At 35.6% G+C, this 15,033-nt stretch overlaps 1 protein-coding gene across 2 annotated transcripts in view; it reads right to left on the bottom strand.

Annotated features, from left to right (window-relative positions):
* KIF6 (kinesin family member 6) overlaps positions 1 to 15,033 on the bottom strand; it is a 141,757-nt gene that overhangs the window by 1,670 nt on the left and 125,054 nt on the right. For both annotated transcript variants that reach the window (XM_048935128.1, XM_048935127.1), the window contains 4 exons: positions 14,776 to 14,911; positions 12,985 to 13,079; positions 4,870 to 4,959; positions 2,820 to 2,926 (listed from right to left, as the gene is read on the bottom strand). In XM_048935128.1, the coding sequence (XP_048791085.1) occupies positions 2,820 to 2,926; positions 4,870 to 4,959; positions 12,985 to 13,079; positions 14,776 to 14,911 (428 nt within the window). The remainder of the gene's footprint in view (positions 1 to 2,819; positions 2,927 to 4,869; positions 4,960 to 12,984; positions 13,080 to 14,775; positions 14,912 to 15,033) is intronic.

A 15,033-nucleotide genomic window follows, 5' to 3' on the forward strand; every position in this document is an offset into this window, starting at 1 on the left:
ATGTTAATGGAGAAATGCTTACTAAACTTCTCGGTTGAGTTAGGGGGCAGACAAAAGAGCACTGGACTGGGAACTGGCGCACAGCTTACACATGAAGCTGTGACACAACATAATGGCTTTGGCAGGCGTTTTCTCTGTTTCATCTAGTGGAAGTTTGAGATTTATTGACAAAAAGTTCTGTGTGAGATTGATCATACCTTTTTTTATTCCTGAGGTATTCACTTCTTCTTCTACCCTTTCTACTTATCTGTACTTGATCTTTATAAACTATTCTTTATAGAACTTCCTTTCAGTTCTCACTGGCTTTCAAGGTAACTGTTACTGGAAATTCTTTCTAGTCAATGATGCACAACAATCCTACAACATTTACTGTGCTTCTCTTCTTTTAGATTAGAAACAAATTGAAGAAGAGTGAAGTGTTGGATCGAAAAAATAGCTGAGGCAACGATGCATTGAAACAAGCTCAGAAGCTTGCTTGCAATGAAGTGAGAAGTCTGGTGGTAAAATACAGCTCATGCGAAACCTTCAACACTTTGAATTTCATGCAAGATTAGTGGAGAAGGTGGTGAGCAGTCTGAAACCTAGGGGACTCTACCCAGTTCTGTTCTTTACTGCATTTCTTGTGCCATGCTACACATGAAAAGGAGAACACACATCACTATCACAGATAGGAGCAGTTGAAGCACTGCCTCTGTCTATTTTCTTCCAGTTAGAAAAGCTACCACAGCATCTCATAAATGTCGTCATGTACCACTACTGTGCTGAATTTCCTTAGCAGTCCTGGTCTCATTATCTTGATAAAGCAGAACAACTTTTTTTTCATCAAGGTTTCCTGGTATCAGTGGTTCCATCCTTCAGATCTGGGAGATTTTCCCTCTACATGCAAACAACCAAACAATTGAAGTGCTCTTTCATCTGCCAGGTTAACTCCAAATCCTCCTCACAGCTTGTTGCTTGCTGTCTCTTATCTATGACACATCAAGTCCCACATGTTTTCAATATGCAGGCCATAGTTATGAAGTCTCTTTACTCTTTTCTGCTTGCATAGTGACTTGTTGAGTCAATCAGTCCTGTGCTGACATAATGATCAGAATAAGCACTGTGCAAATGTTACTCTGTTCTTTGTCAGTTATTTCAGGCTGTTGATGGGGATGCGGACCATCTCGTCTAACTGAACTTCAACAGAATTGTAAAAGTTTTGACTGTCTGCAAGAATACTTTTCATAACTTTACACCTGACAGTTGGTGAAGTTGTCCCTTCTGAAACTGATATATGATGCCAGGTAATTGACTGTGTCTGAAAAGCATGCAGGATGGAAAAGGCATTTGAGAGAGATGTTCCTGACGTGGTACGACTGGGAGACAGATGATCACAGGACAAGATGTGCTTGATAGATTACTGTACACAAAACTGATCAGATCTGGACACTCTAAAGGCCTGAAATGTTTGTTGTAAGATACTTATCTCTAACCTCCTTATAGTGAGCAGCCTATAAATTCAGCTTAATTTCATTTGCTGAAGAAACTTGACAACAGCTTTTCTAAATAAAGACAAAACGGAACACAAGCCTGAGTGTGCTGAGTATTTGCTTTGGAAGAATGTAAAGGGACTGTTTTTTTCAGCCACGGTATGTTTACCTGACAGTTTTCTGATAAGCAGCGTGATAACAAAACCCCACTTTGTGACAGTGCTAACACCATCTGCCAGGTGCTGATAGCTTGCTGAATAATGCTGTCATCAGCGCTCAAGTGCGGATGGAAAGTTATTACTTCAGTAACCATCACTGCTTTCATTTTCTGTCTAATTGCTAGCTGCCACTAAAAACAATTATTCAAAAAAAGAAGAGAAGAGAAGAGAAGAGAAGAGAAGAGAAGAGAAGAGAAGAGAAGAGAAGAGAAGAGAAGAGAAGAGAAGAGAAGAGAAGAGAAGAGAAGAGAAGAGAAGAGAAGAGAAGAGAAGAAAAGAAAAGAAAAGAAAAGAAAAGAAAAGAAAAGAAAAGAAAAGAAAAGAAAAGAAAAGAAAAGAAAAGAAAAGAAAAGAAAAGAAAAGAAAAGAAAAGAAAAGAAAAGAAAAGAAAAGAAAAGAAAAGAAAAGAAAAGAGAAAAAAACCTCACAGGTTGTTTTTCTTTATCATGAGTTACTGAATTACTCCTAGGCGACTTTGCAATGCCACTGTTGTGTGATTAGTGCTTTCTGCTTCCTGCCAAATTTACTTATCTACCCGGTAGAATGAAATAACTTTATTGCCTACCTATGATTGCTCTCAGTAACTGATTTGTTGACAAATACCCATAGAAAATTTTATTAGCCCTTGATATAATGAAATGCCTACTAAAGGCATATTCTATTAGATACAGCAGCCAGTTTACTTGATGAGGAAGGCTGAAATGTCATTATTTGCATAATGTTTATTTGGTGGTAATTATTACAATTAAATTTGTACCAGTCGAAAACTAGGCCAGATAGCAAACAAAAATTTGAGAAGTATTTAAATTACTGAGAAATCATGTTCAAATGCTTTTTTTTTTTTTTTTAAATATAAATTAATAAATTGTGCTGATTGCATAAACATGCATGATGGTGGTTGGGAAAAAAAGACAGCCTACATAGTTCTATATTGGAGGATTAAGATACTAAAATAAATACTTGTGAAGAACTTCAAGTGATTAGAATGGCTGAAAACATAATGTCATACAAATTTTGCTAGCATTAGTTCTCACTTGTGTCACTGTGTAAGTGCAGACTAAAACTATTTAGGCCTTAAGATACTGGAGATTTTTTCCTTTTTTTCTTTTTTTCTTTTTTCTTTAGGATTTACCTTTCTTTTGTAGAATGTTCTGTCTTGCTTTAATGAAAGCTAGGATGTCAGCATCAGTCTGGCTGTCTCCAGTCAGAGGAATAGATGTACTTGAACTTGGTGAGGTCCTGAAATGAGAAAGCATATTTGTGGACCAAACTGAATAAAGTCATTTTTCTGTTGCTTTATCTCCTCACTCCTTAAAATGGAGGGCTTTGTTCTTTGTTCTCCAGATTGTTAAAAATTGCACTATTTGGAGTAGAATTAAGCTGAGGACATTGTAATGTAGACTCCTAAGAATAGCCAATAGTAGCTTTTTAGTTTGGTGGAACTATGAGCTGAATAGTTATAAAACCTTCCTCAAAGGGTTAAAAATATTTTACTGCTCAAACAAAGGCTTACCACCAATTGGAAAAGCTCTGTGTGGCGACTATATTAAAGAAATTATGGAAATGACCATGCCAAGTGCTTGTTTGCTTTTGGGAAAAAAAAAAAAACCACCCAAAAAGCAACAGCTATTTATTTGAACAGATCATTGGTATTTTTGCCTACTGTAAGAGAATTAAGATCTCATTTGAACACAGAAGAAAACAGTCACATGATATTCATGAAATCTGCTGACAGAGGCAACTATTTTGTGCTGGTGAGTCTCCTGTGCTGATTGAGATATGTTTCTACACAATTAAGTCCTTAATTCACATTTGCTTTTTGGTAGACACATCAGTGGTATATAGCGATGTAGTACAAGAAAGTTATTCTAATCAGCTAAGGATTTGTCTCTGTGTTGTTAGTCTTCTGTAAAGATTAAGCATTAATGTAAAAATCAGAAACAGAGTGATAAAAATTACAATATGGAAGCACAAGTGGTAATGAAGGGAGAAAAATTATTTTCACATACTCTACCTTTGTCATTACTGTTGTTTCTGCTGTTCTTTGCCATCTGCTGCAGTAAAAAGTAATTGTGCATACCATAAAACAAGTCTGACATCCTTTCCTTTGTTGGACTACTAATTAAGTCCTTTGTTGCAAAATTAGTGAATAATAATGGAAAAAAATTATAGAAACTATTATATGAACTCAATAAAATATTTCATATGTAACTTACAAGGAGAACTCAAAATACCATCAAAGGTTTATTCTTGTTGATCTTCATGTGATTAACAGTAATATAAAAAAAATTAAAAATACTTTATATATATATATTTGCTGTTTTATATATGTTTTATTTTGGAAGATGAGAGAAAAAAACTTGCAGTTTGTTCTAACTTTTGCATCTTGAAAAACAGTAGCTTAACCATATTTTCCTAGGGCCCTTAATACGAGAAGTACTGAGCACAATGAGAATATAACCTCTGGGAGTATACTGCCAAGGCATGACATTTTGGTGGGAGAAAATGATGAGGAAATGAAAACATATGGAAAAAATGAGAAGCCATCAAAAAACACAACACAAAACAGTACTTTCTGCTAACCTGCTAAGCTAATTTTCACAAGGTAGTACCTCATTTGAAAAAACATGGAATATAACATTTGCTAAGCCTGACAAACTCTGACTGCTGCTGTCATTTTATTTTACTCTAATAATTTGTGGGAGGGAAACTGAAAATATTTCATGGTGTCACAAGGAACCTTGTCTAAAATTTTATGTCAATGTCATGAGGTCAAAATCACAACAGTAAAAAATCTCTACCCAGAACTTGCAGTCTGTGATAGTTACCCACTCAGATCTCTCTTTCAAATTATTTTATTTATAGTTTCAGAGTCTCTTTCTTTTGCAGAAACAGAAACAGTCATGAGGAATCATGAACTCATGTGGAAGAAAGCCTGAGGCCACCTCCTTCCAAGTGATAATGCAAGTACTTGTGCAAAGCTTGTGATGTTGTTGAGGAATTTTGAGTAAAACCTGCTATTCTTTCCCTCCCCTTCTCTCCCCTTCCCCTCTTTCTGTCTTTCTGTCTTTTACTCTCTTTTATTTAAAAAAACCTGTTTATAAAGATAGCAATAGAGGGTTATCTAGGTGTTATATTACTGGCTTGTATTTTCCTCTCATTAGTCTAGGTAGGCTTCTTACCTTATTTTTGTAGTTGGGTTATCAAAAACGATTGAATTGTTTTTCCCAGATGAATCTGCATTGGAATTGGTTCTTGTGGTCTCTGAAAAACTGGAATGGGAGAAGAAATGAGGGCAAGGATATAATCCTTGTAGAGGGAATGTTAGTACGTGCTAAGTACAAAGAAGTTATTTAAAAATATATATATACATATATATATATGCACATATATATAAAGCACTTGTTGATTATGGGAAGAAAGACTGTTTTCAGTTGAAGCCATGTGATGATCCGGCTTATGTAGTGAATGTGGCTACTCAGGAATGAACAAGGAAGCTCATAAAGATTATGCTTTTAGGATTTGCCTTCTAAGCAGGGCTTGTAAAGCGCTTTGACAAGCCTCGTGAAGAGTTTGTAGAGATATATTTAGTTCCCAAACTGACAATTATCCAAGTGAGGCTTTAGCAAATTTTTCGTTATTTCTTTAGTTGGGCAAAATTATTACTGGAAACAGTTGGAGATTGAGTAAAATCCAGTGAAGTCTTTGGAATGTGTTTTGATGAGAGCCATGCAAATGGATGTTGTGCATTCCTTTGTCTACAGATATAACTATCAAAGAGTCCCACAATGAGGAAAGCAGATTTCTGCCGGGGATGACAGACACCGCTCTCTCTCTCCCTAGGTTTTTGTGTACGTTGCTGTATCTGATACCATTCTTGATCGACGTTGAAAGATGGAATTACTCAGTTTTAAGATTTTTCCACTAGATGGCAGAATCGGCAAGTTCTTGCTTTTCCAACTCCGCAATGCTTCATTGCGGGAGGATGATACGATATTTCTGACAGAGAACTTGAAAAAAGAAAGAAATTTATCACTAAAATGTCAGTGTATTATGCTGTTCCAGGTTCATTTTTTTGCAAAAGATATTGCTCCCTTAATGGTAATAATGCTCCATACTTTATTATGGATATGTATTACAAGAACAATAAAGAATGTGTGATGATACTACCTGCTACGTGGTTTGACAATATCTGGGAGCTCTAGATTGAAGTTCTGCTTTAGCATTCCCCCCCCCAAAATGCCACTGATTTGGCAGTTATTAAAAAAGAAGTGATCTAGGAGCTTAAATTCCATTTTCTAAAAGAACTCTGTGTCTGTGCCCTGAGATACCAGGCTATCCAAGTCATATAACTGTGTTTTAATAAATCACATCAACCGATAAAGTACATCAACTGAATCATAATAGGCATTCATGATTGTATTCTTAACCTGCATCAAATGTAAGGTACTGTGACATAATGGGATTGTTTGTCATTGCCATAAGATTTTTTGCTTTTTACTTGCCACAATCAGAATGTGTACATTTATAAACACTGTGAGTCAGCTGATAGAAATAATTTTTATGAGCAGTAGTTGATATTTTAAATCATGCTTCTCACTGTATTTCAATGAAAACTACTCTCCAAAATTGTTTAACTCTACTTTTAAAAAGTACACAAGTTCAGACCACTTAAGGTGTGATTTTAAGGAATTGACTTCTCATTTTCAAGTGGTCTCCTGGATCTCGGGCAATAGACCAAAATTGGCTTTAAAGTGATCTGAGAGAACTGAGAACCTTGAGAAGGTGATATTTAAAACAAACCAACTTAGATTGAGTGAGGTGAAACCCCAAACCAGAAAATTTTGACTGTGTTCAGTAATAAAACAGGACCTTAAACTGCTACTCTGTCTGCAAAACATTACAGCCAGACATGCTTGTTTGCAAGTGAGAGCTTTGTAATGACTCGAGGTGTTACTTCCATGAAAGTGGCTAACAATTAGAGTACTAATCTAACAAATGAGTCTTTCATCTTGGTAGAAACGCTAAGTCTTACTTACATACCTCAGAAATCATTAGAATTCCTCAATTAGAGGGATGGTCATTATGGAGGTAACCTGCATCCTTTGTGTTGAAGCTATGGTTATTTTTCCATAGTATTGGAAGATATGTTGCATCAAAATGGGATGAATGAATGTAATTTTCTTGCGCAGTTAGTGCTTTCAGATTCTATAACATTTACGGTGTCCATATCTCTCTCTCTTAGTCTGTTTCCAGAATCCAGGACCCTTCTGTTTAACTTGAGTTTTAGGTGCTTTTCCAGTGATGAGAAAAGGGGAAATTTTGCTAATACTGCTTCACATTTAATGGAAAGCTATTATGTAATGGTGGGGAATGGGGGCAATGATCCCCCACTCTGTGTGTTAAGCCTGAAGGTCTTGGTATCTCAGGAGAATTAAGTGTGGATGTCCTTGCTGGAAAACTACTTTTCTAGCTTTTTCTTAGAATCATAGAATCACAGAATCGTCAAGGTTGGAAAAGACCCCTATGATCATCCAATCCAAACGTCCACCTATCACCAATATTTCCCACTAAATCATATTCCTCAGTACAACATCCAAACATTTCTTGAACACCTTTGGGGATGGTGACTCCACCACCTCTGTGGACAGTTCATTTCAGTGTCTGACCACATTTCTCTTGGGGAAATGTTTCCTGAAGTCTGACCTGGATCTCCCCTGGTGCAACTTGAGGCCATTCCCTTTAGTCCTATCACCAGTTACATAGGAGAAGAGGCCAACCCCCACTTTACCACAACCTCCCTTCAGGTAGTTGTAGGGAGAAATAAGGTCACCCCTGAACTTCCTCTTCCCCAGATTAAATAATCCCAGTTCCCTCATCTGCTCACTATAAGACTTGTGCTCCAGATCCCTCATAGCTTCACTGCCTTTCTCTGAACACAATCCAGGGTCTCAATGTCTTTCTTGTAGTGAAGGGCCCAAAACTGAACACAGTGCTTGAAGTGAGAAAATACTTTTCACTAGCAAAGAGGTGAAACTAAGGATGCTAAGAAAATCTTTAAAGAGTGATGACTCAATTTTTAGAAGCTTTTAGAAGCATTCTTCCTGAGTCCAGGTGCTTGACAAAGCGAGACAAAAAGAAAGGTGGCATGATTTAGTGTGATAATAGTCCTTCTTCGAGCAAGAGGTTCATCTAGAGATCTCTAGAGGTGCCATCTAATCAATATTTTTGTAATATGTTAGTTGGCACTCTTGGCTTACAGTTTTGGATTTAGACAGATGTATGACTTACAGAAGTCCAGTCTCTTTATTCAGCAACTAAGATCTAAGACCATTCATGTTCTTTAGATAACATGTAATTTCAATTTTCGTTCTGAATCTATCCAATTATTTTTCTTGAGTTGAATCGAAGAAGGCAAATTCAATTTCCTGACAGTTTCTGTAAAATTCTTGCTTTTATTCTGGCAATTACAAATAGCCTTAGATTTATCATTTCTTTCTTGAAGTTAGTAGCAAGAGTTTTTACCCAGTGGGTGACTTGCTTTTTTTTTTTTTGAGCCATCTGTTGTGGAGCATATGTCTGGGTCAGGCATGGAGCAGCAGCTTGAGAGATGTACATACTGTTGTTGCATTGTCTCCCTTGCTGTGAAAACCCAAGAGCTGATCAGCTCCATCTAGCCCTTAAAGTGGAGAATCTGGAAAGATGATGAGTGTTGTTGCATGAATGTTTGATTTGTAAGTGTGGCACTGAAAAAAAAGTGGAGAATGTATGTAACATCCAAAGGCATGCAACCTCAACATTGTTAAAAACAAATCTGCTTCAGTTCTCCAGGCATCTGAACCTTAAAAGTAGAAGGAACAGATGTTCCATTTAAAGGCAGACAAAATACATTCAGAAAGATTCAAGCTGCTTAAAATCTGAATATTTTTGTGTTTAGTTGCAAAATAAATTTGGCTTCACTTGCAAATTCCTAGATAAATTGTTCAAGTCAAATTGTTACGAACATTTGTAAAGCTTTGAAATATCATTAATCAGACATGTTATTCTCAGATTATATTTTATCATCATGTAACACTGCAGAAAATTGGCAGAAATGAAAAACAAGACAGAGAACGTTGCAAAAAATGTAAATGTTTCTCATGTTTCACGTAGCCCTAGTACAGGAAATAAATTTTGTAATCCAAGGCAATCAATACTAAAACAACTGATGCTAAAAATCTTCATAGAATCTGAAGAGTTGTCTGAAAACCTAAGGAAACTAAAGTGATTTCAAAGAAGCTGAGGACATAGAGTCTGATATTGAACATGCTGTGTGGTTTGCTGGAACAGGACAAATGAAATCTATTAAGAGGGAGTGACTGAGGTTAGGAAAGAAACAAGTAAACTGCAAGGGAATGGATTCCTTCTGACAGAAGGAAAAAATCCAAAATTTTTAGATTTCAGTAAGCATCCAACATTTGTTTTATTCACTGGAGATATAAGAACAATTTAACATTAATGAAATTAAACTTTCAATGAGAAAAGTTGGTTGGATGGGGCACTGGGCAGCCTGGTCTAGTATTAAATGTGGAGTTTGGTGGTCCTGCCTGAGGCAGAGGGGTTGGAGATTCATGATGCTTGAGGTCCCTTCCAACCAGGGCCATTCTGTGATTCTGTGATTCTCTGATTCTGTGACTCTGTGAAATAACTTGAACAGGCAAGAATCTGATAAACATCCTAAATGAAAGCCAACATGTGAGAAGAATGACACTTTTTTTCAGACTCGACAGGCGCCCAGTGGGAGGCATAAACATACATATGATTTGCAGTTCAATCCACAGCTTTGCTGTAGAGAGTAGGACACTTCTTTTCAAGTTTGAGGGATTATATTAGGCATACATTTTGAAAAACACAATGTTTTGATGATTATCTTACATTCCTCATTCTTTCTCTTAGTACTGTGACTCTGGGACTGGTGACTAGATTATACAGTGGAATGTAGAGGTGGACCATTCTTTATCCATTTTGCACAGTTGTTTTTTGTTTTAAGTAATATGTTCAGAACAGATGAGATTTAATATTTCTACAATCTTCACGTGAAAGATAATGAAAACATAATTATATCTGCAAAACCCTTTATATCTATTCAACGGGTCATTGAAAATGAGTCTGTTAGCCTTTGCAATATGCAAACCACTGATTTCAGCTACTTAAGTATATTTCAGTAAAAAGATTAACTTGTTCAATAAATTACCTTTCTTATGCACTGATAATCCTTATGTCACACCTCAGCTCTCTGAACTCAGTCAAGTTTTGCTTCTTACTCTGGTTGCAGTAGTATGAAGCCAATTCCTTTCACAGCTTACTAATTCAGAAATGCTCACTATTTAACTCCTTTATGATGTAGACTCATTTGACATTTAACAATTTTTTTTTTTCCATTCAAAAAAGTTGTTTGCCATGCAATTAGTGCCTTTTATACATGTTTATCCTTCCTAAACCTCACAAGGATTCCTAGTTTCCTTTCACTGTTATTTTAGCTATAAATTCATTTAATATAAAATTTAATTTGAGGCTATCACATTCTCTTCCCAAAGTTTAATTATCTTTAGTAATATAACTAAGGTGTGTCAAACAGTAATAATTCACATGAATTATTCATTAGAAGGTGATCAAAACATTTTGTTTGAACAGACATATAAATCTCAAGAAAGATTATGGAGTGTGCTTGTATCCTTGAGGCACTGACACAGACAATTTACAAGTACTGTTTTTAATCCTGAAGTCTGAATTTATATCAATTCACGCTAAGGATTTTTTCTGAATAGTTTTACTGCATAGTTATTCTGTCAACAGAAGTCCTAGATTTCTGACATGAAGTTCCTTAAGTTTTAGACCGTTAATCTATTGAATATACCTGTGAACAAAATTCCTTCCTGAAAATATGTTTTATTTATACTACATTATGTTGCATATAATTTGAGAGCTTCTGCTTTTGTTCTGCTAGGTGAACACAGCAATATCATTTCAGAGATTCTTGTTTTTTAGTTGAATTAGAAACAAAGAGCCATTTGTTTCTTGGGACCATGCAAAAGAGGAGAAATTTTAGACTAGACTCATCCTACACAGTCACGGGAACAGGTATGTAAAGTTCCTACATCAACTGAGGTCAAATAAATTCTTGAGAATAAAGATGTTATTGTTTTATATTCTTTAACACTGTGAAATTGGAAACTTCTACTTTAAAATGTTATTGCCTCAGGTAGGAGGAAAAGTAAAATTTAATGCATAGTGGGATGTTAAGTCTGCAGCTCTTCCTCACAAAAAGCAGAAAGAGTGTTTCCAATTCCATACACATCATGTACCTGCGTAAAATATGTTTGAACAGCTAATACAAGATCAGCTCTCTGAAGCTATGTGGAGGAAAGAACAGTTAACTTCAAGCAACCATTGCAAGAATAATGATATGTAGCAAATATGAGAAAACAAAACTGTATACTTCTGATTTGTTCTATAATTTAAGTTTGAAAATATGAATGCCCTGGGTCTGTGATACCTATGAAAGGATCAGTCAGTTAGTCTCAGTCAAAATGTCCATTAATTACGCACAGAGGAACTCCACATTATAAAAACCATACTAGTTTTTCTGAGAGACCAAATAGGGCAGCACAAGCCACCAAAATAAACTCAGCAACTTATAGTGATCAAATACCTTCCCATGTTCTATTGCAGATACTAAATATTTCCTGAGACCTGTTCCCTGGTACATGCTGTTAAGGTATTTGAAGAAAAAATTTAAAAGAAAATTATAGAGGAACCAAAATATGCAAATTTGCTTCTGAGAAGGAGCAGGGATGTAGGAAGGGGAAACTACTACTTGTGGAGGGTGGTCTCCCATTGCAGTGAAAAACTTCTCAGGCCTTATTGTATGCTATTTTTAGCTCTAGTTTAAAGTGCAGAAGATATCACCATACACTAATGAGAAGAGTTCATACAAACAATGAGGCTAAGAGGTTGCACAAGTGGTCCTTAGCTTAGTTCAGTACAAGGTTAAAAAGAGTATTTCCAATGAACAGTCATGGACTGTTTGAGCTAAGTTGGCTGGCTTTGTGTTGAGCTAGACTGAAAATGCCTCTGCATTCTGTGCTGCCAGATTTTCTGTGGGACTGGTAACACTGAGCCTAAAGCCAGGAATGAACATCTCAAACTAGGTCTTAAATAATGTCAACTATCTGCAAGGCGAACAGTGCCTAAGTCTTTAGAGTACACTACTACTACTACTACTACCTACTACTACCTTCTACTTTAGAGTAGGGATGAGAACTGGAGAAAAGTAGAGACTAGTGTTGGTTTTTGTCAGTCTGAAAACGCCTTCTTAGACACCGTTACGGGGATTACGTGTTTCTTTCCCTCTTTGCGCTCATTGTGGAGCATTTACTGTAGATACACAAGAGTTTACTACTGAAAATTAGATTTTTTTTTTTTTTACTTTTTTAAGCAAATCCAGTATTTAATGACATGTAGGATATATTATGTTTTACTGCAAAGCAGAAAACATCATTTAAGCTGACTACTGTTATAAAAACATACACCGAGATACTCATCAGAGAAAAATTAACTGTATAATGAAAAGGGAAGAAAAGGAGGAGGATGGAGAGAGAACATCTCCATTTATTGACAATGAATACAGAAACATTCACATTCTGGTGGTATACATTTTCTTGCACTCTACTTTACTTGAAGGCCATGAAATACCCGTTACTTCAAATCTGAATTAGAAATTTTGAAATTAGAAGTGACTGATGGTGAAATAACTCAGATCATTACTTTGTTGTAATGTAGAGGTTGCATCAATGCCATACCATATCACATACAGTATCTTTGTGGAGTAATATGCTGCAAGAGTGTAGCATCAGGACATTTTTTCTACAGGAAATCTAGGCTACACGTTCAATCATTTTAAAATCTGTTTTGATTTGCAGCCTGCTGAATTCATTCCAAAGGAGATACGATATCCTTGTATAGCAAAATTGGGTGATAACAGGCTTGTTTCTCATAGCTATTGGTCATGGGGTTCCTAGTGATAGGTTTGCAGGGTACAAAGACTAGCAAGCCAAAAGGACTGATTTACAGTAAGATACCTTCAATAGGACCAAACAACAGAATTATAAGAGTTTGTTTTCTACACAGTCACTTTTCTTGTTACTAGAAATGCAGTTTTTGAGTGTGATATTTACAAAACTTTCTGGTGTACTACAGCTCTAAAAATCTTACATTTTCTTACAACTAAGTAAGGAAGAGAAAAATGATCAATTTACCTGTTAGCTGATAGATGTTGTGAAGATTTGATGAACTGGGGATAAATCGTCATGCTGTTCGGTGAGCTAACCAACTCTCTCTTTTCTTGCTGGGTCTAGATTGAAAAACAAAACTATGTAGTAGGATGGGATTTTTTTAGAGCATTTAATATTGGTCTACAGGTCTCAGCTATAATGAGGTAGGTCAGTGACTCATTCAAAAAACAATCTGAAATTTACAGTATTTTCTTCACTTACACAAACACTTCTGAACAATGAGAAAAGTGTTCAGGATTGAGTCAAAGATACTTAAGCTCATGTTACAGGGTTTTAATATGTAACAGCACATTTCACTACTTGAGTCTCTTAGGGAGCTCAGATGTATAGATAGGTTAAGATCCAAGATATCAATCCCTTTCTATTTTTTCCCCAGTTCCTTAATCTTCTACTGGTGAATCATGAGAGACTGAATCCTGGACCTCTCTTTTAAGGGACAGAAAAAAAAATTGTGCTGCAGTGGATTCAAGATTATTGTTTGTAGTGTTTTAAAAGTCTAAATTTTTAGACAGGATGTTAAGTAAAATATTATTATCTTTGCCTTAGGCTAGGGACTTTAATTTGAAAAAATATTTTATAACAATAACTTGAATTTAAGCTATTTTCATGGTATTTTATGAATACCTAAGCTCCTCATATTAAATATCTGATTTTTTTTAGACTATTTTCTTTAAAATATGTTTTAAATTTATACTCACAGGAATTAAACAAAATACTGTCTAAAATCTTCTGTCTCTTTTATAACAAATTTTCTCCACAGACTAAAGCTTATCTTCTAGTTAATAACAAGTAATCTGTACAGACTGCACTTAGCAGTCTTTTCCACTAGGCTGATAGGCATCTCACAGCTGTCCTGTGCTATGAGATGCCATGTCACTGCTTGGAAGCCATTAAAAAAAAAAAAAAAAAAAAAAAAAAAAGTCAAAAAGGGAGCTCATAAGAAAACTATGTTATTTCAGTTGTTTCCCTTCCAGACCTTTTGTACCGTACTCTGTGTTTGTGAAACCATGTAGCTGTCTCACTGCCTGATGAACTTCACATAATTTGCTTAAAGTCACATCTCTTTCAATCATTTTTACAAAGGTGTTTAAAATAGGACACTTTGTTTCCAGTGAATTCTTAAACAGACAAGGATGGTAGTGGTTGGACTCAGCTGGAGAGCAAGGGGACACATGCACTATGGTGAGAGTTAGTGAGCCTTTGGGAGCTTAAGAAAGCTGAAAGATTACAGGAGACTTTGAAACATTGCTAAAAAACAAATTACATTTGTTGGGTTTTGTCCATATTACAGCTTTGACTGCCATACACGTCATAAAACTGATGAAATCATAGTTCAGTAAGCAGTGAGAAAGATTATTTTTTTCCAGTTGCCTCTACTCATTTTATGTTCCATCAGAGTCTTTGGAATTTTTGGGACTGTTCTTGGCTTTCCTTCAACTTGTGTGGGAGGAAGTCAAAACAGAAAATAAAGCAGAAAGCAAGGGTTTCGCTTTGTTTGTATTAGCTTCATAGAGCATAATTCACATTAGCTTTGTCTGATTTACATTGGAACAAGCAGTGGTGAATCAGGACTCAAATCCCTTCCTTTGTACTCCTTCCTATCTTGTCAATTAATGAAATTATTTTTATGAAATTTTATACTTATATTAATATTAACATATTTATTATTAATATTAATATATTTATTAATTTTATGAACTTATTGAAGATTTTAAATTTACATTAAAATGGAAGAAATACACTGTAATTGTATACCTGTAGACTTGTTCCCTCTTCAGTCCACCAGGCTTCAAAGTCTTTTTGCAGCTTCATCTTGGCTTTTTCCATGAGAAGCTGCAGGTGTTCAATCTCCACCTTCAGCCCTTTCAAGCGATTGAACATTGTTTTATAACTAATGTGAAAAGAAGAAAGAGTAGTAAAGACCTTACAACATGTCTCTAAATAAAGTTTAATTCTACCTAGAATAGCTACAGATTTAAAATAAAAAGAATATTTAACAATCAAAGATGAAGT

Source organism: Lagopus muta, chromosome 2 (genome assembly GCF_023343835.1).
Source record: "Lagopus muta isolate bLagMut1 chromosome 2, bLagMut1 primary, whole genome shotgun sequence".
In the NCBI taxonomy this organism is placed as follows: Eukaryota; Metazoa; Chordata; class Aves; order Galliformes; family Phasianidae; genus Lagopus; species Lagopus muta.